At 43.0% G+C, this 27,507-nt stretch overlaps 1 protein-coding gene across 3 annotated transcripts in view; it reads right to left on the bottom strand.

Annotated features, from left to right (window-relative positions):
- Nucleotides 1–27,507, bottom strand: part of KCNAB1 (potassium voltage-gated channel subfamily A regulatory beta subunit 1) — a 319,197-nt gene that overhangs the window by 192,544 nt on the left and 99,146 nt on the right. Inside the window, exon 1 of one of the 3 annotated variants that reach the window (XM_006200879.3) lies at nt 26,414–27,498. The exons of the other annotated variants lie outside the window; for them this stretch is intronic. Within the exon in view, the coding sequence (XP_006200941.1) occupies nt 26,414–26,634 (221 nt within the window). The 5' untranslated portion in view covers nt 26,635–27,498. Of the gene's footprint in view, nt 1–26,413; nt 27,499–27,507 lie in introns of those variants that run through there. 3 annotated transcript variants of the gene reach the window in all.

Genomic DNA, 27,507 nt, shown 5'->3' with positions numbered 1-27,507 from the left:
GCCAGGATACCATTTGCCGTGTTCTCTTTATCAGGTTGCCAGAGCGATGGACAACGTCCTGGAGAAAGGACAATGCAGAGTATCCCCAGGTAACCCACGAAGAAAGGTGGTATGCATCAGAAATAAACCCTATGCTTGAAGGTGCTGAGATCTGGGGGCTGTGTGCTTCTGCAGCAAAACCTGGGCTTTGGGTTCTGACAGACAAAGAGTGGGATAGGAAAGCCTTTCTCACTGCCACACTGGCTGTGCAGGAATCCCTAGTGGGGGCTCCTCCTGCCTCTTTCTAAATTGCTCCATTGACCCCCTTGCAATTATCTCTTAATTTCAAAGGTCTTGGCTATGCTTTGACCGCTTATAAAGGAATATAACTATCTCCTGATCTTTCGCTGTTGGTTTTTGTATTTGTTTTTGAAGCAGTATTGAGGTAGGAAGGAAGAAAAAGCTCTAGAACAGGAATTAGAAGGTGAAGGCTGTTTTATTGGTTTAGTAGCTCTGCCATTAACCACGTGTGACCCCTGAACAAAGAAGTAATGTTCTGGGGCCTCAGTTTCCTTGTCTGTGGCAGAGAACTTGAATTAGACCCCAGGTAGCAAAGCAGCATCCCTTTAATAGTTGTTACCTCGCCCTGAGATGGGTTTTGTTCAGTCCACATAGGGGTGGATTCTCTCCCTTTTAATCAGACATAAAAACCTATTTGTCAACATTATAATTCAGAAGAATTTACCTAAAAGTCCAGCTTGCTGACTGCTTGCTTATTTTTCTATGTGCCTTCATTAAACAAATATTTATTTGAGTGCTTACAGAATGCCCTTTCACTCTTCCAAGCACTGGATTTACAGTTATAGACAATACAAGTGAAAAACCCATGCCCTCCTGGAGCTGATATTCTAGAGGATTTCCAGCTTCTCTCAAAAATCTGCAAGATAGGGGCATCACGGGGCCCCTATTTCAACAGAGCAAGGATTCTTGAGAAGCTGAGTAGTAGCTGTACCTGTAGACTGGCCATCGGGTCTGACGTCTGCAGGTGTGGGGAAGGCCCGGCCCGGCCCGGCCCGGCACTCACTTACCCATCCGGCCCCTGTAGGCTTCTGGGTTTGTGATGCTTGGACTAAGTGACCTCTCAGAATCCTTCATTTCTAACAGCCAGGATTCCAAAAGTATACACAACATGAATTGAAACCTGAGTCTTTTCAAGTCTGTTACAGAAAATCTACATCTTACTGCTGTTACAAATTGTTTAAGCTGAGCTGCGGATGTACATTAAAAAGAGGAAATGGCCTCTGCCCTCTCTCCTTCTTTACTCCACTATCTTTCACTTGACTGAACAGTTCCAGAAAGACACCCAGTACACTCCATGTCCCCTTGGCCTCCATCCTGCTCCTTTCCTCCCTCTGTTGCTGCCTTCCTGGCAAGCTCTCCAGTTCTGGAGATGTCGATCAGCTTTGTAAATAACCAGGGGTGCACATACCTTAGGTAGTTTAAATATTTATTTACTCCCTGTCTAAAATTTTAGTTCAGCAATTGGATGGAAATGAGCATTCGCCTTTAACAAGAGGAAAGTCCTCTGTTTGCTCTGCAATGTTCTTTACTAACTGCATCATTGTTCTTCATGGCAAATGCAGGAAGACAAGTAAGTGGGTGCAGAGTAATGGTTATTTGTTTCGGCTCCGATGGGAATGGGCTTTGTGAAAAAACGTGGGCTGGTAGATACTAAAAAATTATTTGCAAGGTTATTATAAGTCATCTCTCCTATGGCTCTTATTTCTTCTTTCTTTTCCTGTTCTTTTGCCTTTTTTCAATTCTCTCTTCCTGAGGGATTGTAGATGAGTCATCTTTTTGAGTCATTTCCTTATTAAGCAGCAGGGTTAACGGTATCAAGATAGGGCAGAAGTAAGACAGAACTCCAAAGCAATCACCACACATATTAATGGATATGTCTACATCCTCGGCGCACATACACACACACATGCACACACACACATATTCCATTACTCAAGTGAAAGACAATTAAAAGGTCTTTTTCTCTGTAAAAAATTTCATCTAATGGCTGAGACATAATAAGCCAAGTTTCCGCCAGGGCAAAATTTCATAACCAAGTTAAAAAAGCTTGAAAATAGCGAGACACAATGGAAACCTTGACACAATCTTAATTACACTGTCACCAGACACAATGTTAAAATGTACATATAAATGTTCCCTTTTAATCCTACGAATTAGTCCTGTAGATGTGCCTGACATCCTATCCCTCTTTTGAGCAGAATAACTATTCTAGGTTTCAGATCAAAGTGAGTTATCAGTCATGTTTTTAGAACTATCTCCCTAAAGCTGAAAAGCGGCACCAAATATTAATGGGAATAATAATAAAAATGATTTCAGCAACGAACGTTTATTGCGAACTTGTGTTCTAGGCCCTGTGCTGAGCGTGGTACCTGCCTTATTTTGTGCAATCACCATGACTACCCTGTGACATGGTCCTTCTGCAGGGTCCATGCGCCATCTTTCTTTATCCTATTCTGTGCCCCGGGCGCTGACTTTGATGGATGTCATCATCAGTTTCCATGGCTTCTAGCTTCTGTTGGCTTCCCAGAGTGGGATGAGAGAGAAGTCTAGGTACTTATTCTTCCATCTCCATCTCTTTGGGGCCCTGGGCTAGCTTTCTGTCTGTCACCCCAGCTCCTGTCTGGGGCCCTCTCCTGTAGCCACCACACTCTCTTCAGCTTCTGGTAACTGCTCCCCTCCTCGTCCCTTCAGATGTGGAAGTTCCTCTGCTCTCCCCAGGATGCTTTCCCGTCCTTTGCTGAGTGCTCTGATCTCTGCCTACACTCTTGTCATTAGTCCCTCACTAAACTCTCTCAGTGTGCCACCCATTTTCTGGACTCTGAATAATACAGTACTCCCATTTCCCTTTTATAGGTTTTTTTAAAAATTGAGGCTTTCACATGTTATGTGACTTGTCCAGGACTGCATAGCTAGTAAGTTCTAGAGTCAAGATGTGAATTGAGATGTCAGCCCAGGCTCTTATCCAATACTGCGCAAGGTCTGCAGCAGAATCTCCATTATGTCGGTTTTCTGCAATGTGTTAAGAAAAGGACCTGGAATTCTCGCCCAAGAAAAGGAACTGGCTTTACTCTACCACTGTTGAGCTGGGCCATGTTGGTTTTCTAAAGCCACCTTGGTTTTATCATCTATAAAACTGGTGAAATAGATGTTAAATAGACTTACTGCAGTGTTCTTCACAGCAAATACAGAAAGGCAAGTGGGTGCAGAGTCATGGTTATGTGTTTCGGCTCCAATGGGAATGGGCTTTGTAAAAAAAACATGCAGGCTGGTAGATACTAAAAAATACAGGAATATCGAATCGTTACATTGCACACCTGAAACCAACATACAAACGGTCCTCAACTTACAATGGGTTGACTTACAATTTTTCAATGAGCTTTCCACATATTCAGTAGACATTGTACTTAGAATTTTGATCTTTTCCTGGGCTGGCAATATGCAGTACTATCCTCTGTCACGTTACAGACACTGACCGCAGCCCAGAGTCAGCCACGGCGATCACCAGGTAAAGAACTAATACAATTCTGTACCCATATAGCCATTCTAGCTTCCACTTTCATACAGAACTTAATAAACGGCATGAGATATTCAACACTTTATTGTAAAATAGGCTTTTTCTAAAAAAAAAAATGAAGGTAGTGGGAATTGAACCCAGGACCTCATGCGTGCTAGACACACACTCTACCCCTGAGCTATACCCCACTCAAAATAGGCTTTGTGTTAGATGACTTTGCCCCACTGTAGGCTAATGTAAGCATGCTGAAGGTAGGCTAAGCTAAGCTATGATGTTCAGTAGGTTGGGTGTATTAAATGCAGTTTTGACTTAACAAAATTTTCAACTAACCATGAGTTTATCAGGATGTAAACTCCACTGTAAATTGAAGAAGGTCTATAAAGTTATATGTAAATTCTACCTCAAGAAAAAAACATTTTAATAAATAAAATAAAATGGGGGAAATAATAGACTTGCTCCAATGATTGTTCAGGATTCTTGGAAGAATAAAAGTGAGATAACAGTGGGAAAGGACCTTAAAAGGACATGAGTGCTGTGTAAATGTAAGTTATTTTTCCTTGGGTAATACAACTTGTAACAGTATAAAGATGTAGCTCTGTCTATAAATACTTACATGTACACATGTGTGGAGTGTGCATCATATACATTCTGTAGGTTATAACCTACATCATTGTTCTTCCATGATACAAACCCTTTGTTAGGGCACCTACCACTATTCAGCCACAGTTCAAACTTGTCTAACTATAGGATCTCGTATTTATATTCAATCTTTTTAAAAAGTAAGAAAATTTCGCTCACCATTGATAATTCTCTGTGTAACAAGACATACCTGTAACTTTAGGGAACGCAATAGCATAGGCAGGAAGATATATTTTACAAAATGGCTTTACCCCTACATGAACAGGTAGTGAGGAATTCTTGTCTTAAATTGGGCCCATCTGTGCTACAATTGAGATACAAAATCTGTACTAGTAATATAAAAAAAAAATAAATACAGACTTCTAGAAGGAATAGTGAAAAGATGGATTCCATTCCTTTACATAAGCTGGGAGGTGGGTAGCTATTTGACAACATTCCGGGACGCTGGCTTGGAAGCGGAATCGGTGTTTTCAGTCTATGAAGCCTCAGCTCATGAGGAATTCCAGGACAGCTCGTGAGCAAGGTGCTCCTTGCTGTGGAAGTGGTGGCCAGGTGAGCTCCCAGAGGGCCTCAGCCACTTGGCGGATGTTCATTGTCAAGTAGTGGCAAAGCCAGATCCCCTGAGTGTACCCTGGTCACCAACCCACTCTGCTTACAGATCCACTGACGGCGACCTCCTCCCCCACTGCCAGGCAGGCTGGCCACAGCATCAGGAGGTAAAAGGGGGGTTCACACAGCACTGTGGAGATAAGCCCACCTTCCTGTGGCCACGTTCTGGCTCGTTCTCCGTTATTAGGAATATCACTTAATTGTTTGATGCCTCGACTTTCTTATCAACAAACTATGGACCAGTTTCCTGCCTCTTGCTCACAAGATTCCTAAAGATTTTTTTTTAGAGATCCAAGAAAATGTTGCCAGAGAAAAATAATGAACAATTAACTTTGGATTTTGTTCTCTACGCACTTATCACATGCGCCTAATCTATGACCAGCTTCTAATGAGACAAATGGCATTTGGCATTTCGTGCCTTTGATGTGCAGGATTCTGACTCAGGGCCGTGATGGCTGCTTATCCTTGAAGCTCCTGCTGACACTACTCTCCAGCTGGGCAGGCACATTGGGCAATAAAGCAGAATGCTTAAAAGGCTGACCTCTGGAGTCAGGCAGGTCGGGTGACCTCGGGCTGATTTCCTCTCTAAGCCTCAGTTTGCTTGCCTGTTAAATGAAGATAAAAGCACCAACCTCTCTCATGTTGAGAGTTTCAAACAGAATAAATGTAAGAACTTAGCAATGTGCCTACACATAGTAGGAGCCAATGAATGTTAACTCCCGCCTATACATTTTTGACATTGCACTTAATATGCTACATAAATGCACTCATATTTTTGCCTTTTCACTGCCACCCCCCACTCCGTCCCTCCAGTGCTCTGAACTACGCCTAGGAGACAGCAAGTGCTCAGTAAGTCTTAAATAGCAGAGCAGTCTAGCTCAGTGGTAGAGCGCATGCTTCGCATGCTTAGGTCCAATCTCCAGTATCTCTAAAAAGAAAGAAAAAAAAGGCTTAAGAAAAAAATAAATCAGAATAAATGAGTCAAAGAAAAGTATAAGATGGGGTTTCTGCCCTCAGGGAGTTTACTATCAAGTTGACAGGTAGGACATTTACCCCCTAGATAATTAATAATGCCTGGCGGAAAGTAAGTGGTTTGTACAGAGGCAAAAGAGAGAAAACCTTCTGACCAGATGGGAAAGGAAGGCTGAGTGGAGAAGGGAGCTGGGAGCTTGAATCATTACCCCCGAGTTGGGCAATGTTCAAAAAGAATGCCGCTCCACACTCTGGTCACTCACTCAAACGCTGACGATGTTTCCGCTCCATTTTCCTGGGTTGAGCTGACAGGTTGCTGTATGAGTTTCTTATCGCTGCTGTAAACAGCTTAAAACAACAGCTTAAAACAGCATAAAGCAACACAGACTTATTCCCTTGCAGTCCTGGAGGTCAGTCTCAAATCAGTTTTACTAAAGTCCAGGTGCAGACAGGGCCGGTTCCTTCTGGAGACCCCAGGAGAGAATCTATTTCCTTGCCTCTCTCAGCTTCCATAGCCTTTCCATTGCTTTGCTCTCGGCCCTGTCCTTCAGCTCCAAAGCCAGCAGCATAACATCTTCAAATCTCTCATTGCTTCTGTCATCACGGTGCCTTCTGTCTGACCCTTCTGTAATCAAATCCGCCTCCACCACCCTCTTGTGAGGAGACTTGCGATTACATTTCAGACCCACTCGGATTATCCAGGATAATCTCCCCATCTTAAGATCCTCAACTTAATCACATCTGCACGTTCTTTTTGCAGTATAAGGTAACATTCACAGGTTCTAGGGATCAGGACTTGGATGTCTTCGGAGGCCATTATTCAGCCTACTGCTGTCTCCAATAAAACAGGGGAGACAGGAAGTTCCTACCAAAGAACTAGATTTGTTCCAGTCCGTTTTGATATTAAATCCAACAAATATCAGTGAATTAGATACACACTCAAGTCATATGGTGTCTACCATTAATCAAAATGTGCTTAAAGTCTTCCACTGAATTGACTTGAATGCAGTTGAGCTATTGGTGCCGTAAGTGTAAGACAGTCAGTATTTTGTGAGAAATGGAAATGTGAAGCAAAAAAAGATCCAGGAGCGATACTGACTGGGGTGAGGGGTTAAGGAGACAGAGACGGGAAGAGGGCTGCTCACAAAGTGAGCAAGAACTTCAGGGCTCGCTCTGTCTGAACCATGCTTGCGGTCCTTCTCAGAAAAGGCAGCTGCTGACACTCTCCCTTCCCTGAGAGAAATTTTCACAACCACGGGGAGGGGGCCAGAGGAGCAGTCAACCCGCACCCTCTTGCTATAATAACCCTATTTCTTCACAGTAGAGCTTGGGCCATTCAAATACACACCGAACTATGCTCATCATTGTGATTTATTTGACATCTCCACAACTGGCTTTTGTGCACACATATGTTGGGGAAACTTGATTGGCTTTGGCATATTAAAATTCTCCCTGTTTCTAGTACTCTTGATGTTTCACTTTTCAACGTATATAAAGCCTCTGGAACTGGTCTTCATCATGGGGAAGACATAGCCCTGTTTTCTGTTCTCAGTTTAACCAGACATAACATCCATGGGCTCACAACACCTGCCATCTATTTACTCAGCAAAGATGTCCACACTATCAACTGTCACATGAAACCACCTTAGTACTGCCATCATGCATGTCACTGAGCTCTGCCCATTCTCACAGCGTCACGTTTCCATAGTGACTAATGCACAGAGCAGTTTAAAATGACAGATAACAGGAGAAAAGTAAGTAGCATAAATCCAATGCATGCCGCATATCAGGGGTGCTGCAAAGCTGGTCACTGCATGTGTGAGGACAGGGTGGGTGCCTTGGCTTCCATATGGGTGACTGTCAACGGGCTACTGAGCTTCAAGTCCCACCTCTCTACCCAGTGAGCCCTTTAAATGCCTAAAAGAAGAGACTCAAGTGCCCAACTGCATCATTTATAGTCAACAAATAGGGCTAAGTAATGCTGTGGGTGCAACAAGGCACAGCCATGCTTCTGAGTCCCCCTGCCCCGCACACGGTGGGTGGAACAGCTTCCTAAGAGCACCTTTCCATCTTGGCTCTTTCACAGACCAGTCATCTTCCTCTTGCATCACTCAGTGCTGAAGGACATGGAATGGCTGCCTGCCGGCTTTCCAGCCAAGCCCCAAATCCTCATCTGGGAGCTTGGGGCACTGCTGGTCCAGGCTGCCGTCTGTCCTCGTCACACTCCCTGAGGCTGGACTCCATCCAGGCTGGGCCCCTCACCACCCCGCATGGCTCACCTGCTCTCTCCACTCCACTTCCCACCCTTCAGTAGAGGACTCAACCCCACCTTCTCCTTGAAGCCTTCTTGATACCCACCGGGACAGACTGACCTCTCCTGTCCTGCCCTCCCCACAACACATACTCTTCCCTCCTTGCGTTAGAAACGTTTTCCCCATTCACTGCTTTCAACTCTACTCCTTGACTCACCCCACCCCGCCGTTCCACTGGGTAATGGCTTCCACTGAGGCTATGTTGGCACAATTCCACACCTTTCCAGTCACTTTTCTTAAAACACTTTCTAAGACAGCCCTGCTTCTTTTGAAATGTCCACCTCATTTTTAATTTACATCCCTCTTCCCTTCCCATCCCTGACCCTACCGAGGTCACGATGCTTTTGGCACATGAGAGGAGAGGAGGATGGAGGCCTTCTGCCCTCTCTTCACTGCATGCTCCTTGGTGTCGGTCCAGGAGAATGAAGGAAAATGAGAGAGAGACGGGAGAGTTCCAGTCCCCTGCATGCCTGGGGCCTAATTGCTGTCCTGCCTGTTTTCTTGGAGCTCAGAAGGTGGGGCCCTTTGTGCGATTAGCCTGTCGACCCTCAGCTGATGGCTTCCCACCAGCTCCTCTGATGTGGATGGCCCTGCACCACCCAGAAACCTGCAGCCCATGGTCTCCACTTCTTGGCCTCAGTTCCAGGGTCCATTTGGGATCCTGCCTCCACACCCCTTCATGCTTTTCATGCCCTTGCCCCAGGTTATAGCAGCCAGCTGTCCCTTGACCCTTCCCCCACATCCTGGCAGTTGCCAGTGGCTAGATGCTGATCAGCATGGCATTCATCACTGTCCCTGATTTTGAGGATGGTGGACGGTTTGGCAGGTTGATGAGTGATTCTCCTAGAGTCTCCCTTTTGGCTTTGGGGTGGGAGGAGAAATACCTCATTCCCTTGCATGGGGTCAGTGAAAGGAGGAAGACCATAGCACTACCTCATAAGGAGACCTCTCATCCTCTCCCCAGTCAGCCTCTCAATATTCACAATATGCCACTCCCGGACAGATATCTGAAGGGAACTCTAATTTGAAAACATACCTGTACCCCAATGTTCACAGCAGCACTGTTTACAATAGCTAAGACATGGAAACAACCTAAATGTCTATTGACAGATGACTGGATAAAGAACTTGTGATATATTTATATGATGGAATACTACTCAGCCATAAAAAAGAATGAAATAATGCCATTTTTAGTGACATGGGCGGGTCTGGAGATTGTCATTCTAAGTGAAGGAAGCCAGAAAGAGAAAGAAAAATACCATATAATATCACTCATATGTGGAATCTTAAAAAAAGAAAAAGAAGACACTAATGAACTATCTACAAAACAGAAACAGATTCACAGACACAGTAAACAAACTTATGGTTACCAGAGGAAAGAGGGTGGGAAGGGATAAATTGGGAGCTTGAGATTTGCAGATATTAACTACAATACATAAAATAAACAAGCTCCTTCTGTATAGCCCAAGGAACTATATTCAATATCTTATAGTAAATTATAATGAAAAAGAATATGAAAACGAATACATGTATGTATACATATGACTGAAACATTATGCTGTACCCCAGAAATTGACACACTGTAGCTGACTATACTTTAACTTAAAAAAAATTCGTATTTCTAGCCCAGAAAAAAAAAGAAAGAAATCTTATCAGCCGTAACAGTTAAGGGTCCACATATATGGGTGTGATGCTCTGCTAGGAACTACTTATTCTGTACAATCCCTACTCCAGTCTGGATAATCACAATTACATACAAAAAAGCTTTAACGCCCACAGTTTAATAATGAGACAGAGCTGTCCTCTAACTCTTGCTACGTCATGCTTAGGGCACCACATGATATATTAACAACGATGTGGTCAGTTATGGCCTCCCTGAGAGAGCTCCCCTCTGCGCTTCCCCACGTGGCCTCGCCTCAGAGGAGCGGTGACAACACCAGGACAACTTCAGCACCCTTAATTGTCTCTTCCTGCTCAGCTCTGCACCACCCAACTCAGTGTCCACTGTAATAAAATCCTCTCTTGTCCTAACCCCACGTGGAGCCCATTTAATTTTTGCAAAATAAGCTGGTCGGTAAGAGGAAATTTTTGACAAAATAAATAATTTCTATTCTTGTGAAAGCAGGACAAAAAGAAATTAAAATTTTTCAAATAAAAAGTTCCCCATTTCCATCAAAATAATTCTGCTATCCTTAAGACAAATCTGTATACAGTCAGCCCTTCACATCTGAAGGTTCCACGTCTGCAGATTCAACCAACAAGTATTCAAAAATATTCAGAAAAAAGTTCCAGAAAGTTCCAAAAAGCTTAACTTAAATTTGCCATGTGCCAACAATGATTTACATAGCATTTACATTGTATGAGGTATTACATGTGATCTAGAAATGACTGAAGTATACGGAAGGGTGTGTGTAGGTTATGTGCACATGTGGACTAAGCCATTTCATATAAAGGACTTGAGCATCCTGGGATTTTGGTATTTGTGGGGGTCCTGGAATCAATCCCCTCTGGGTACTGTTAGAACACTGTCATCTCTGCAGGGTGAAGCCTGGACACTAATATCTCTGTAGCAGAAAGCATTTGTCCTTCTCCTTGTCCTTCATACTTTGGTTGGCTGGTTTCCCATCTTGAAACAATGCCTGGATTGTCCTTCCTGTCCAACTTGTCCACCTTCCAAAATGCACACAAAACAGGTAGGAATCTCAGGCCACAAACTTACATGTGTGAGAAATAGAACATGTTACAATTTTCCTACACATTTACTTAATTTCAACTCAGGGATCCCCTCCCGCCAAGCTGACTGGAAATTTGACTTTCAGACAATACTGGCTCTCTTCTTGCACCCTCCACGCTGCTGGGACTGGGCCAGGGTCCCAGGGTCTCACCCTCCCCAGGCATCAGGAAATGCCTCCCATCATTGGTCATCTGTCCACTGTTAACCCAGAGACAGCTCCTGTCCCAGACCACATGGTCCTCGACTCTGCTACTTTCAAAGCACACAGATTGCTTCATAGATCTTAGGAGAAGCTGAACCCCTGGCTGGGGATCCAGTCTCTCTGATAACACAGGGCTATTTCCTCCAAGATCTGTCATGTTCTTTGAATGTTTTCAGGGAGCAAGATTCATGGGGTCACAGATCTTCCGCAGAACCTCCCAGCCAGCAGAATCTCTGCTTTATCTGTGAAATGCTTTTGCCCTCAAACCAGACTCTCTTCAACAGGCTTAGGCTCCGGGAAACAAAACACACACTTTCTGCAAATAAGAAAGCATAAGCAACTTGCTTAATGAAGAGGAGAAAGTGGAGATTCGGGGAGAAGCCACATATATTAACGTATTTCAATGGATATTAAAGTCCCCATTGCAATCAAACCACAAGATCCCTTCTCCATTCATGCATCTGAGAAAAAAATGTTACATAGTTCAGTGTAGGCTGGAGTGAGTGGACCCAGATTTGAGGTTTCAAGAGTCCCTACCACCTGGACCCATAAGGAATTCAGACCCTCAGGCTGCTCTAGCCCTTGAGAAAAGGCCATGGATATGCCATGAGGAGACTCAGCTCCATCTTCGCATCGCAGTGTGTTCAAAACTCAAGTCATTGAAGGAGTTTTGAAATGGTTATCATTTTTCAATTGACCAGTATGAACCTGTGGATATTATGTATCAATGTAAATAATTTGCCTACAAGGTCTGGTTTGATAAACCACCTTGCTTTCATTGTATCCTTCTTCTCAAAGGATCAAGTGATAGATCAAGAATTACTATCTCACTCAGACTCAAATCCTTTGCAGAAAACCAGCAAAAACAAAGACTCAAGCAGTCCCTGCACACACCTCCCCCCAGGACTTTTCACACAACTGCACGTTTCTCTTTTGGAGTGACACAGTGCCTGGCCAGTGGATGTTTCTCAGGGAATATGCATGCTTCAGGGCAAATGGCTACAAGCGTCCTTCATTCTTGTCTTTACTCTGTCATTTCAGGTTTTTTTCCTGTTGTAATCCATGCCATTTGGAAACCATCTTACATTTGTTTCTGGCACACAGCCAGGTGTTAAGTAGATATGCCAGAAGCTATGGGGGACAGCAAGGAGGGGTCAAGCCCTTCAGCAGCCAAGGTCAAAAGCAGACAGGATTCCTAGCTGGCAAAGGAATGAAGACTCATGATGAATGTGAAGAGGACAAGTCTGGTAGAGAGAACGTAGCCTGCACTGAAGCCACGAGAGCTACACTGTAATACAATCCCACAGAAGCCTTAGAAGCTGATGGAAACTGGCTCATGAATGCATGCAATTATCCATCCAACAAACTTTATTGATCACCTACAACACACCACACTGTGCTACAACTGGGGCTGATTAAAATATGGATATTCTAAGGCAAAAAAAAAAAAGTTTAAAGAAAGCCCTACTGCAGTGATGTCACCGTATGCTCATACGGCTTCATTTCTTCTTGTCCTTTTGTTTTTGATGCCATTGACAATTCTAAGTGATAACAGTTGGTACTTTACTTTCATTATCTCATGCAGTCTTCCAAGCAACCCCATAAAGGATTACCAGACTCATCTTACAGATACTGGGGCACAGAGACATTAAGGAATTTGCTAGTAAGGACAAAGCTGGGGAAAGGCACTGTGCAGTACCTCGAGCTACTGTGAGTGCTCCTGCAGAGTTGTTCACTGCCACTAGGACATGTTATGTGTTTGCACCTTAGACACACACACACACACACACACACACACACCTTGCTGAACTAAATATGGGTGACAAATACTTGTCCAAGAAAATCACCTTCACAGTATCTGTTACCTCCTTCAGCTCTGTATAAATTTACCTTCTAAGACCTGAAGATGTCCTTATTCACCCCTCGAGAAAGACTTCCAGGAGCTTGAACTGCCAATAATAAACATCATGGCAGGTGACCTTTCCATCAGCCTATGGATTCTGGATCAGCTCTGAGCGCCTCAGGATGTGTTGTCTGTGGCACTACCTTTCTGGGCAGAGTCACAATGAAGGGCACTGTGCACCCGGACCATCCCTCATGCCAACAAGGGAAACAGAGCCTTGCCCAGAAACATCACTTGTCAATGTTAGATTCCTTTCAGTTCTCCTGAGTCAGTATAAGAAAAAGTTGTTCGGAAGCTGTCCGAGCTTCGAGCTGAAACCAAAAGCCCGATATTTGGGATTGCACAAGATGTCATTAGCGTCTGTCTTTGTGCTTCAGTTGCTGTAACTGAAAACGGGAATACTACTACTTGCTACCATCTCCCAGAGTTTTGCTCAAGGATAAAAATAATATTAATTAAGCTCTTTCAAGCCCTTGGTTTAAATGTTTACATGAGGCAATCAACATAAAGTAAGATTTTAGGGGGAGGGAACTAGCTCAGTGGTAGAGTGCATGCTCAGCACATGACATGAGGTCTTGGGTTCGATCCCCAGTACCTCCATTAAGAAAAATTTTTTTTTTAAGATTTTAGTGGCAAAGAATGTTATTCAGACATTTTGATAGTTAGTATGTGTCTTTTGTCCTGTCCCCAAGATATTCTCATATCAAAGTAGGTATACACCAAACTAATATTCTTAGGAAGAATAACAAGAAAAATTATAAGCTAACATTTTATGAATGTCTCAATTTCTAAAACAAATCATTATTAAAAGTCAAATACTTTGATCAATGGTATTGTCATGTGATAGTATTGCTTTCCTGCTAAGAAGTCAAATTGAAGTACACTTACTAAACGCATCACATTTGTTTCATTAGTGGCCGTCAACGATCAGTAAGCAGAGTTTACTAGTGGAATAGACATACAGACTTCCACCTGTTTGCGTCACCTTCCTGCTGTCAATATTAACCAATGTTGTCATTGCTGTATTTTCATGGAAATGTCTTCTCTGAGTCAGAATATAGTTCCTGTTGGCAATAATTTGTAGGACAGCAGGAATCGGTCTCGCTCTCCCCTTCCTGCACTCGGTGTACTGCTAGAGGGGCTCGGTGGTCACTGATGGCTAGAAAGACACTGTCACGCCAACATGAAGATGATGCAGCTGAGGTGAAAGTGCACATGGAGTTGTCCGGCCCTGTGAGGGGTTCTACAGCAGTACCTTTCCATTCCTGCTGTACAATTACTTCCTCCAGCATTGTATTCTAACCCATGCTTTGCATCCCAGCTCCAACAGTTGAGGGTGGTAGCACAGTCTACAGTCAGCAAGGTCCCAAAGAGCTCGTTTCCTCATTTCCCTCTCACCAAGCATTGCATCCCTTGTAGCCTCCGGAAACAGTATTCGGCCATAAGTGGCCGAATTATAACCCCAGCTTGAGTTTTAACGCTTGATTCTCCTAACTTCTGAATGCCAAATGAATTTTTCTTTTTTCTTTTTTTCCACGTTAGACCTTTTTTTAAGTATGGTTGATTTACATTGTTGTTAGTTTCTGATGTACAGCACAGTAATTCAGTTATACATATTCTTTTTCGTATTCTTTTTTCATTACAGGTTATTACAAGATATTGAATATAGTTCCCTGTGCTATGCAGTAGGACCTTGTTATGTATCTATTTTATATAGTGATGTGTATCTGCTAATCCCAAACCCCCAATTTATCCCTCCTCCCCTTTCCCCTTTGGTAACCATAACTTTGCTTTCTATGCCTTTGAGTCTCTTTCTGTTTTGTAAATAAGATCAAATGAATATTTTCTAACTCACTTTGATCTGCAGCCTCTAATATTTCTCCCCAAATCTGAAACAATCTGGTACTTACTGCTTGCATGCCAAGAGAAGGTATGCAGATTTAAATGATTTGGCATCAAGACTGTAATTCTTTAAAGCCCAATATTCCAGGCAGTGATAGAGGAGCCATAGGTCTTTGGAAGGGGATGGAAAGAATTAAAAAACAACCAGTTTCCTCTATTAGTATGTGACACCAAGCTTTACTGAGGAAAACTGCATGAGCTTTAAAACATTTGAAAATTTGTGTTAGATTACGTACAAATTTTATGAATAAGAATAAAAGCATGTTTCTGATTAAAATAACTGACTAACCTAATGTGTTCAAGAGAATATTAGATATATTTCATAAATAAAAATATTTAATAAAATATTTAATTAAATTAATGAATTTAATTCAGAAAAAGAATTTCCTATCCCTGCAAGAAAATCCTACTAACCCCCTCCCCAATACCACTATGACAACATTAATGAGGCAGGGACAGTATGAGTTACAGGGAAAGGTAAAGTTCTATCACATGATGCGAACAGAGCCTCGCAGATGCATCACATCAGGATGAAAGACGTGCTGCTACGGCTCCCAAACCCCAGGTGCTCGGAAGGAGTAAGAGTCCGTATCTCACTGATGACAGTCACGAAATTTGGAAGCAGATGTGTATTTTTTTGAGCCATGGGACTTTTAGTTACAGCTTGGTCTTTATGACAATCCATTGATTTATTTTTTTCTATTACTATCTACTTCCAAATCTTCTAATTTGTACTTAGGTCTTGGAATTTAAAAAAAGGCAAAAAGGGATGTTTCTAGCAAGTGTTGCATTAAGGGGCCTAAGAAGCAGAGGAGATGTGGGTGACAGCTTCCATTAGCATTATTGCCAAGGTCAAGATAAAACTGTTTAGACTTTTTCACATTGAAGGTACATTCTGTAAATATGAATTCTTATTCTGATTCAAAACCTAGGCTGTAGCCTTATACAGAGAAAATCCCCAGTGCCCTGCATTTGCAATGATCTCATTATTCCTTTTACTCTCTTGCCTCGTCTGAATAAATGTTAGGTGCAAGAAAAAGTAATGAGGATGTGATGCTTGATACTTTGGGTTCCTTAAACTCTCCCCTCTCTGATATACCATATTTGCATGATGTGTGGTGGGCTATATAATGCCCCTGAAAGATGTTCACACCTAATTTCTGAGACTTGTGAATAATGTACCTTACCCGGTAAAGGGACTTTGCAGATGTGAATAAGTCAAAGATTTTGAGATGGGGAGATTACCCTGGATTATCTGGCTGGAACCATTGTTATCTCAGCAGTCCTTATAAAAGGGAGGCAGGAGGATCAAAGTGAGAAAGCAGAGATGTAAGATCTCTCCAGAAGGTGGAGAGATGTGCTTTGAAGAAGGAGGGAGGAGCTGGGAGGAGCCAGGAGATGCCAGGGGCCTCTGGAAGCCGGAAAAGGTGAGGAAATTAATTTCTACCCTGAGGGCTCCAGAAAAACACAGCTCTGCTGACACCTTGATTTTCAACTTCTGGCTTCCAGAACTGCGACGGAATACATCTGTGTTGTTTTAAGGCATGAACTTCGGGGTGGTTCATTGAAGCAGTAACAGGAAACCACTACAGTGTAAAATGCCCAGCTCTGCCTCCTAAAGATACTGACTGTATCCCCTTCTAAACTACTTCCTGTTTTGAGACAGGACCACTGAAGGTCCCGAAGACGCCCTCAGGAAACACCTGGTGAAGTCTGGAGTCCTCAGACAATATACACTTGCTTCTCTACTTAAAGAATGACCCTGTGCTTTTATGGACTAAGATATCCAAGCCTCCTGATTTCCAGAAGATTGCTTGTAGGAGAAATGGTATTTGGGTGAAACTTAAACCTTAAACTTTTTCTTTGGAAGTGGAAGAGAAGACATCATCGAGTGAGAAGTTGGATGTTAGACCATGAGTTTCCCAGCTCTCACTTTCTGAGTCTCCTTAAAGTAGCTTGCTTCTTTTCTTTTATCAAAACTGAACAAGTATGTTTTCCGTCAAGGTGAAAACCTTCTGGAATCAGAAGAAGACTTCTTCTGAGCATTTCCAGTCTTTTCAGTAAATGCAAAGACTCAATGATGCAGAAGTGCTTCTTCATACAGAGGGAGAAGATGGAGGAGTGAGTCAAAAAGTCTATTTTCATCAAATGCCTCAGAGGAATTCTTTGCTGGTTCTTGAGTTGAGAGAGAAGAGCATTCATTAAAGCCGTGTTATTTACACCACTGATTTTCATAACAAGCTTGCTGCTGTGGTCTCAGGCCAAAGATACTAACCACAAAAGCCCCGTAACATAAAAACTAAGTTTAAAGTAGAAATTAATTTCAAAGAAATGGAGAAGAGGGTGCTTTAATAGCATATGTTCTTCAGGGAAAAGCTCGCTTTTCTTACATAAGAGCTCTGTTAAGGCATATGGGCCTTCCGGTAGATTCAAATTCATCGTGGGGAACAACGTGCTTGGAGTTTCCTGTGCTCGAGTCCCTTCGGGGGCATCGTCTTGGAAGATGTTGATTACCAACACAGAAAATGTTTTTTGTTAATAAAACTAGTCATGTATAGTTGCCTTTATATTTAAACCTGCTAGATGAAAAAAAAAATCTCTATAAGAGTATATCAAAAGGCAGATTAATCATATTACAAGTTGTTTGTTTTTCTGTCTGGACACTCAACTACCACCGAAACCTGTATGTCAGATTTGACCTTTTCATATTTCTTCAACCCAAGAGACTTCAATCATCACCATTAAAACCTTTAGAGCTGATGATCTCATAAGAGTTGCTACGTTATCAGCAGAGTGACCCACTATTATTCAAATAAATAGGTTAGAACATTTAAAACTGTTTCAGAGCAGTTTTTTCAAAGATTGGCTCAAAAGGTTACAAATGATTTTTTTTCTCATAAAACAGAAAGCATAACCATGAAATTCAGACAAGGAGACAGCATGTTTCTGTTATTAGGCAATCTCACAATTCTGTCCTGAAAAGTCTAGACCCTTACTTAGAATTGTATCCAGCTCTGGGTGACTTAAAGGTGATGTAGTCATTGCAGAGAGGGCTTAAGTGAGAGTCGTAATTACAGCTGGGAACCAGAGAATGAATCTAGGAGGAACCATCCTGGAAATTAGGACGCTGAGTTGTAGTAATGGTTTTCAAGTACCAGAAGACTTCTGAGGCAGGAAGTTATAGCTAGCTCATTTTCCTTCCAACAGAGGGCCGGCCAAGAAGCTTCCAGGGTGGCTTGCAAGGAGCTGAGTTGATTGCAAGAGGGAATTTTCTCCTGGTGAAGTGGTTTTTGACTCTTGGGTGGCTTAGCAGCCAGGCCAGGGGAGCAGGTGCTGCGACCAGAATGGGAAGGAATCTCCCTCCCCAGGTGTGAACAGGAGGTCGGGGTCGCGGGCTCCCCACTGTGCGCCCCTCTTGCCCAACTGCTGGGCCTGTGCTTTCTTGCTTCTCAGTCTGCTGTCATCGTTTTCCAGCCTGTCTTACTTTGGGTACAGACAATAGACAAGAATTCGATAAAGCCTTCACTTTATTGCTTCCTCTGAGGATTTCAAAGCTTAATGAGTGATTCTAATTCTTAGACGGAAGAGCTACATTTATTTTCATGACTTCTGTGAAAGGAGATCACACAATATTTCTTCAGGGGCCTTTACAAGTAGTTGCTGCACAGTGCAAATTGGAAAAACAGGACAGATTTCTCATGAGGGCTGGACCAGATGGCCTGTGCGAGTGCTCTCAGAGTCCTCCCTAGTTGTCGATTCCAAGAAAAAAAAAAAATCACTGCTGGGCTTCTGTTTTGGTTTCCAATCTGAGTAACTGCAAATCAACCTGCAATGAGGATTTTTAAAGGTATTTGGATTCTGACTCAGGAGCAAGTTCTCAAAGTAATCTCTAAAAGCAGAGAGGAGAGTGAAGTGTGTTCAGTGCTGATGCCCCAATGAGCATTTCACATCCAGGGTTGATGTGCAGCCCTGTCCAATCATCTGTGCCCATGGGTTTGTCGATCGCTTTCTGAGACACCAGTTCTTTAGAAACTGACACCAAGTACACTTTCATCTGGAAGTTAATTTATGTCCAGCTTCAGAACATGCATAAGTGGAGAGATGCCGAGGGGGCACTTTGGGGTCCTCACGACTCCACAGGAGATGAAGAAAGTGGGCTGGCTCTCTTAGCAGGGCTCTGTTTCTTCTAGAGACAAAAGCTTGAATTGCCGACTGTGCATACGTAGAGAAGGGAATTGTCCCTTCTAGAAGCATTTCATGCACTGTGCTTCTTTCCTGTGTTAAAAAACGGGGCATAACCCAGAAGCTGGAGTGTAGATGCTAAAGGAGCAAAAGGAATCCTGCTCTTGGAGTCAGGAGACCTGAGTTTGGCCTTGATCCTTTTATTAGTTCCTTGAGTAACTCCGACCAAGGAACTGGTCATTCCGTGTAAAATGATGCCACTGCACTAGATGGAATCTAAAGTTGCCTCAGTGCTGACATCCACTGCTAACGCATTTGTTTCTAGTGATTGTGTAGGATTGAGAATTCTCAATAGTGAAATGGAAATTTAAAGACTTTTGCCTTGAATCCTTCAGTCTCTACCACTCTATTTTTCTAATTCTGAAGAGTGGAAAGCTGGTCATTGAAATATTTTTAAGCATACAAAGTAATTAATTTGCAACATCAAATCATTTTTTACTATGTCTGATGACTATCAGAATGGCTTTGAAATTCTTGTAAGGACAAGTATGAATCAATGCTTGTGAATTCAATTCTTCTCATGAAGTGGTATTCTCTCCTAGAAAAGTTTTGAAGAACACTCAGAGAAACCAAGAGTCCTATATTTAATCAGATTCACTGGACCCAAGTCTCATCTGTTCATGATTAGTATACTAATGAAAAACTATGAATTGATAAAGTGAATTTGGAAAATCAAAGTGAGATTTATGAATGTGATTTTCCTTTTTAATGTGATGGGGCTTTTTTCTCTTCTCTCAGAGCATTTCTCAAATTACCACAAATGCAAATGTTTACAGAAAATTTTAAAAAAGGAATTGCTATAAAATGAGTGCACTTCTAAAGAGGGTCACTGAATGGATTTCAAAGAGCTTCATCTGCAGCAACCCAACTGAAGACCTCAGCAAGAAGACGAGCTGCTTCTGCAAACACTTTGGATAGAGTCCTTCACTTGTATGTATGTACACACATATACACATACAAACACACACACACACACACACACACACACAGAGACTGTGCACACACACACACTTCCAGAGCCATGGAACTGGTCTGACGTTTGCCTAACAAATTCTGGGAGGCTCCCTCCCCTCCTACCATTTTTCTCACCATCCCATGGATGCCAGACTTCTGGCTGGTGCTTTGCAGAGGTGGAATAAACTCTGAGATTGAATCAGCAACTAATTTTCAGGAAGGTTTCTCCACCTCCCTGTTCTCACCATTTTGCTTTGAGGAAGAGAGGAAAGCCCACACCCAGGGGTGGAAGTTAAAATCACAACGGCATTCTTCACCACCAAAAAATGGCATCTTAAATAACCAAGCTGCTCTCTTCTCTGGACTAAAATCAAATATTTCTATTTGAAACACAGCAAAAGAGCTGGCACTTCTCCCCTTCCTTCTCTTCAGCCCACCTATTTCCTCCCACTTTTCCCCATACGGAGGCTCGCGAGCGCACACACACGCACACACTCAGTGCCTTTTACGTAATCGGCTGACAAGATTGATCTTTCACTTCAATTGCTTTGATTCAAAATCTGCCCACTATTCGTGGGAGGTAAAGAACCGTGGATGAGACGTGTGCTTTAACAAAGAGGCAGTGGAAGGAAGGACCTGGGAAAGGCATCTGGTCTGAGTCTTTTCTATGTAGTCTTGACTCTCAGTAGGAAGATAAAGAGTGCTATGCAATTCCACATAAATTCTCTTGTTTCAAACTTACAACTCAGGGATTTTTTTTTTGAACTGCCAGATTAATTTCTTCTTAACAGGACTTTGTAACCAGACACCTTGTTCAAAAATCTGAAATGGTTCCTCCATTGCTAATAATCACCTTATTCTACATGGGTAACCCTGACCTTCAAGGTACCACATCTGACTCCTCTTTGCCTCTACAAGATGTTCTCCCTCACCCCTTCCCTGCCTGAACCCTCTGCCCTGTTTCATTGTTAGTACTCCATGCACAGCCTTGAGGACCAGCTGCCCCCCTCCTGCAGCAGCCTGCTCTCCTCCTCCTCCCTGCTCACATCTTGGTCCTTCTCCTTTCTCAGTATTGAACTTCACTGATCTTTCTCATGAAACCTCTCCCTGAGTCTGATGGCCCCTGGTGAATGATGGCACCTCAAACTAGAGTCACAGGTGTTCCTTGTATCACTTAACACACGCAGCCTTTCTATGTAGGTATCTAATCACACTCAACTGTAAACACTCAAGAGAGGACCCTCACTCTGTATCCCCAGCATTTAATATAGTGCTCCACATTTTGTGTAGTCATTCATTTTCCAAGCGTGTATTGAGTAGCTGTTGAGTGCCAGGTGCCAGGTTAGACTTTGGGGTCACTGAGATGAGCAAAATTTAAACCTCAAGCTGCTCACAGATTAATGGGGAAGATACAGATGCAAATAGATAATAGCAATGCTATGCAATCAATAATTTTCATAACAGAGGTAAGAACCAGATGCAGTGGGGATGCTAAAGAACAAGTACACTATATGGGGTAGAGCCAGGGAAGGTTTCACAGGGAAGGTGATGCTAGAGTTGGGTCTTGGAGGATGCACAGGAGTTTGCCTGGCTAATCAAGTGAGGTAGGAGAATTCCAGGGTAGAAGGACCAGCATGGAAAATGATACAGAGGCATAAGAACCCAAGAAGGTCCAGAGTCCTCTCTCAAGTAGGTATTTCTGATAAAGCACATGGTCAGAGATAAGGTGAGGACAAAGAGTGGTGACGGGAAAGCACGATGGAAGCCAGACCATGAAGGACCTCAGGTGCCATGTTAGGTAGTTTGGATTTTATCCCCTGAGCTACTGAATGGCACTGAAGGAATCTGAGAATGACGTTGTCATTTGAAGTTATCTAATGATGACAACAACCTGACTGTCCTTCAGTGAATGAATGGTTGAAAATACTGCGAGACATCTATATGATGAACTCAGCAAGAAGAAGGAATGAACTATTGATACACACAACAATTTGGCTGAGTCTCAAGAGAGTTATGCTGAATGGAAAAAAGCTAATCCCAAAATATTATAAACTGAATGATCCCATTTATATAATGCTCTGAAACAACAAAACTATAGAGATGGATCACAGATTAGAGGTGGCCAAGGATTAGGGAAGAGTATGTGGATATGGCTGTAAAGAGGTAGTACGAGGAGCCTTGTGGTGTTGAAGCAAGTCTAATCCTTCATTGTCATGGTGGTTACACAAACTTCTACATGTGGTAAAGTTGCACAGACACAGGAACATGCACACACATGAATACATGCATAACTGGTAAAATCTGAATAAATTCTGTGGATTGTACCAATGTCATTGCTAGTTTTGATGTTGTGCTATAGTTATGCAAGATGTTACCACTGGAGAAAACATGATTAAGGGTACACAGAAATTCCCTGTACTTTTCATGTGTGTGTATGTGTGTGTGTGTGTGTGAACTCCTGTGATCTACAATTATTTCAATAAAAAATTTGAATGATGACAAAAATGGTGAAGTGGATTAACTCCAAAAACTGGAAAAACAGGAATTTTTTAAAGTGGAATTTAAAGATTACTGCTCAGATATTCCTTCTTGTAAAGAACTCTCTTAAGAATTTCAAAGCATGTTTTATGTAACTATACAACACAAGGTTATATTGTTATAAATATTTATGTTACAGATAAAATTTTTCTTGATGAAATTGGGTTTATTGATATTCAACTTGTTCTAGAACTAAAGTAACAATTTTAGAATGATGGGTAGCTTATCAGCACAAACGTGCTCCGTTCTGAATGACAATATCTCTAAGATCATGCCTAACACTAGTAGCTGGATCATTCTAAAAAGTTATAAAAAAGAAAAGAAAATAAAAGAAAAAAACACCCAACCAAACAAGCAAAAACAACCAAACAAATCTGGCTTAACTTCTGTTCTGATTGATTTAGCTTTCCTAGGATGAAGGTTCACATACAGCTATCGTGTATTGCTACAAGTGTATATCAAACTCTAATACAGTGTGATGAACTCTAAAAACATGTGCACAACTGAAATGAAGGACCTCTCATGTGTTAACAAGGCACAAGGATTAAAAATATAAGAAACGCAACAGTCTTGTATTATTAACATACAAGACAGTCCTCAAAATAAATGTTAGGTGGAATCTTGTTCTCTTGTGCTGACAGTGACATCTGAATGGAATATTGTTCTAATGGATTTTTTCTCATCCTCAGCCTTGAAACAATAGTTAATTTTATCCAAGAGTCTTTCACAATGCTGCTGGGAAGGTAATAGGGGCTCTGAGTATTTTATTCTTGCAGAATTCAGATGCTTCATACAAGTGTCTATTAATACTTTCTAAAACCCCAAGTTCATGGGTTCCTGATTAATGGGTGGTAATTATAGGCTATGATATGAGTTGGGCTTTAAAAATCATAAGGTTTTAGTTGAGTAGAAAGCATCCTACTCGTTTGTCAGGGTTATAAGTAGGTCCTCAATGGCCAGGTTGCACCCTACAGCAAGGTTAGAACCTGAAAGAAGTCCCTGGGATGGCAAATAGGTGGATAGGTGGCAGAGATGGGAACACTGACTCATGCCACAAGATGCAATCATAACCCTGGAACTGAGGGTTGGTAGAGATGGTAACCTCAAAATGGATAAATAGGTTGGCAAGGGCATGACTAGGACCCCCCCCCAAAAAAATACGGGCTTCATAGAAATGTCTCACAATAGATAATTATTGTGTATTTGATTGTTTTCTTATTCACGGTCTGTTTTCCCAAGAATGCAAGGCCCAAACCTCGTCTGGTTTCTGCACCTTTGCGTACCCAGTTCTAATAGGTTCCTGATACAGAATAGACACTCAGTCAATATTTGACTAAATGAATACCTTTGCACTCTATAACACTGCTTTTTGACAATTTTTGAGTGGTCAACACTTTTATACTCTGATCAAAGCTATGAACCCTCTCCTTAGAAATACACACAAAAAGACAATATTTTTGAATTTCTGAAGGGCTCATGGTTCCCAGATTAAGCAATGCCTATGGAAATCATTTTCAAGAATGAGAGTATTATTATAAACACAATTAGCCACCAATTTTCCATTCCAGTTCCTTCAAGCATTCTCCTTATTGTTTACCCAAGCCAATTACCTCCCCAACTTGATGGCAGTATTTTTTATTTTTTGCTACTTATCATTAATAAATAGTCCTTACATGCACATTTTGTTTTAGTGACATCAATGACAAAGAAAAAAATAACTCAGCTAATAAAAATATTTCTGTCATTTTTTTATAAAGTATATTAGTCTCTCTCCCTCCCACTTCTGTCTGTCTTTCTTTCTCCATCCCTAGGTAAGTCTTAGGGTACATTTGGCATAATCTCATCATCTCTTTCCTAAAGGTCACTCTGAGTAGAATTTGAAAGAGAGAGGGGTTGAGTCACATATATACACAAAGCCACCTGCCTGTCATAGATGGAATGATTCAGAATAAGAGGGGGCGTGGAAACAAGGTAACTTGTCCAGTCACTATCAACAACAAATAACTCCAAATATACTGAAGACCAAAGATGGCTAGCTTTTTGACACAAAAGAGCTGTCCTTAGTTGCCAGGAATGAAAGGCGCCCGAGTGAATCTTACACACTGACCTTTTGATAAAGAGAGACAATTATCATCCAATCTGAGCCGAGCTGTCAATATTAGCAGAAAAACCTTAATGGAAATCTCTTGGCTTCACAAGACCAAACTCTTCTCATACAATGATCCATGAACAACTAGGAAACTCTGGCACAAGAGATGAAGGGTGTTACTTTTTATTTCTTCTGGTTTACAAGAAGAAAGTTTAAGGTGCTGCTGGAGGCCACAGTTCAAATCACCTCTGTGATATGCCTTAACCCTGAATGTCCCGTTCCCAGGGGCCCTGTCCAGGAAGGCAGCCTCCATCTCGGCAGCGGAACCGCATGCAGAGCAGCGCCAGGCCGACGGGGCAGGGGCTGGGTGTGCGCCACAAAGCAGTGATAGAAAAAGCCAATGCACTCCAGACTGTGGTCCTAGTTACTGACCTGCCGTGGGGCCCCACTCTCCACCATGGAAATATTGGGAAGAGCAAAGGGTCCTCGCACTGGTGACACTTCAGGGAGTTGCCTAGGGTCCAGCTGCTTGCATTGTACTGCAGTTAGGGCAAAGAGCTTTAGCTCTGATTTTTAGTAGGTCCTCCCCCGAGCCCCATTCACGGCTTCCTTTCTTATTGGCTCAAAAATACAGCAAAACAACAGTGCTTGGTGTTTTCCAATGAGACATTTTCCTGTTAATTCTGCCAAGAAAGTTTTGCAAGGACAACTTTCAGAGAAAATTGGTTTGAATGCTTATTTCAGAAACTTCTCACGGGAAACATAGTCTTAGGTGTGCATGATTTTCAATGCATTAAGTTCTTTCTATCCTAAAACATTGTTCCTGACAGAGATGAAGGGTAGTTAAATGTAAATAATAGACAAAGTCAGATCTGCAAACTAGAGTCACCAAAGCCTTTGGAAGATGCATTGTTAGCTCCTCTCTGCATATGCAAACATCTTCAGAGACTAGAAGCATGGTAGCTTTAGAGAAATCAAGTCAGGAAGACTCAGCATGAAGCAGATACAATGAGGAGGCAGGAAGTCACATAATTGAATAATGAAATTTCTACTTGCCAAATTTAAGTCGTTCCCTATTAAAGACAGCATCGACTATTACCAGGAAGGTTTCCCACTCTGGAAAGCAACACAGAGGAAGAGGGAGCTTAAACATTTCTAAAGAAATCAGCAATATTACAACAATTGACTTTTCCTCCGTATTTCACAACAAGGATTGCATTTTATTTCAAGCCGTAATTTAGATTTAAATATGTCAGGGTTCAGACTAACTTACCAGGACAGGAGTTCTTCCCTGCAACAAAACTTCCTTAAAAGCTTACTTAGCATTTGTCACCTTGGCCTTTCAAAAGATAAATAAGAATATGGTACTTGATGGGAAACTGTTTTTAATAGTATAACCACAGAAACTACAGTCTATAATAAAATGGGACAAGCATATTTCTCCTGAAAAGCGGTCCTGATTTCAATACCAGTTTCCAGCAGCTGTGTTATTCTCTGCGGACGGAATTCCTACAGCTCCTAAGGTGTTCATAACACTTCAGAATATACAAAATGGGCCACAGTTTTTAAATCCTATACACAACACAACACAGCCACCTTGGGTTTTCCACTTTCCTAAGAAGCTATTTGAGAGACGCCTGAGAATTCTAAATTAAGCAGCCCACCAATGAGTAAGTCACTTCTGAAAACCGCTGCACCTTCGGAACTGGGAAGCCCCGGGCAGAGGGAATCTGACATCCATACCTATATTTCATGCCAGTCTGCTTTGCGGTGGACTCTTTGAGAGAGATGTGGTGCTGAGGGGTGAAGGTCCCCAGGCTGCGCGCGATGATAGCAACCGTGCGGAATTTGGCCCGGGCCGCGCTCACCACATTGGGGGCGGCGGAGCTCTGCTTGCTCAGAAGTCGGTCCTCGCCGTTCCGACTCTTCAAATTGTGCTCTGTGCAGGCTATGGAGACTTGCATTGCTTCCCCGGGCAGCACACGGAACCCCAGAACACAGGCAGTCACGAGAGGTCGAGCAGCTGGGGGGTTTCTGCTCGTCTTTTAACCCCTCCTTGCTCTCCTTCCCTGGGGATGCCGGCAGAGGAGTCCTGGCCGCCGACTTCAGAACCGGGAAAGTGGCAGGAGCGGCTGCGGTGCAGGACAAAGTCCCAGGCACCGGGAGAAGTAAACAGCCAGCCCTGAAGTTGTCACAGCAGCTGGAGCGCAGATCAGGCTCGCAAATCTTCCCCGGCAGTAATCTCGGTTGATTAAACAGTCAAATCCATGCAGTCGGGAGGCTTGGGCAGACGCCTGGAGCTGAGCATTCGTGCTGACTGCACGCAGCCCAGCCAGGAGCCCGTCCGCCTTGTCTGAATGCGGGCTCGCCTCTGGGCGATGGCTCAAATCCACGCAGGCATACCGCAAGATGCGCCGCCAGCACCCTCTGGACCACAGGCAGGATGCTCTGCTGGCGCGCGGAGCATCCCAAGCAGCAGCTAACTGCAAGCCGCTCCCCGGAGACCTGCGGTCGCCATCCCCTCCAGCGGTCGGCTCCCTCCCTGCACCACTCCGGGAGGTCGTGGGGGCTCCTCAAGACCCCTCCCCACTCATTTTGAGGCGAAAGCCTGGAGGGCTGAGTCTGCAGCGAGACGGGTTTGCAGCTGCACGGAGGAGCAGGAAGGTCCCTTTAAAGAGCTTCTTGCCTTTGTGTGCGAGGACGGGAAGGCGAGAACCGCTCTCATCAGACTCTTCCTGTAGCAGAAGCTGGAGGGCTGCTCACAAAGAGGGGCTCTGCCCAGACTCAGACCAAATCCTGCGCAGCACAACAGTTGGAACTGGGGGAAGGCAGGATGG

The sequence above is a fragment of the Vicugna pacos genome, chromosome 1 (assembly GCF_048564905.1).
Source record: "Vicugna pacos chromosome 1, VicPac4, whole genome shotgun sequence".
NCBI classification, from domain to species: domain Eukaryota; kingdom Metazoa; phylum Chordata; class Mammalia; order Artiodactyla; family Camelidae; genus Vicugna; species Vicugna pacos.
Note: the sequence above shows the minus strand (reverse complement) of the source record. Positions and strands in the feature narration are given on the sequence as shown.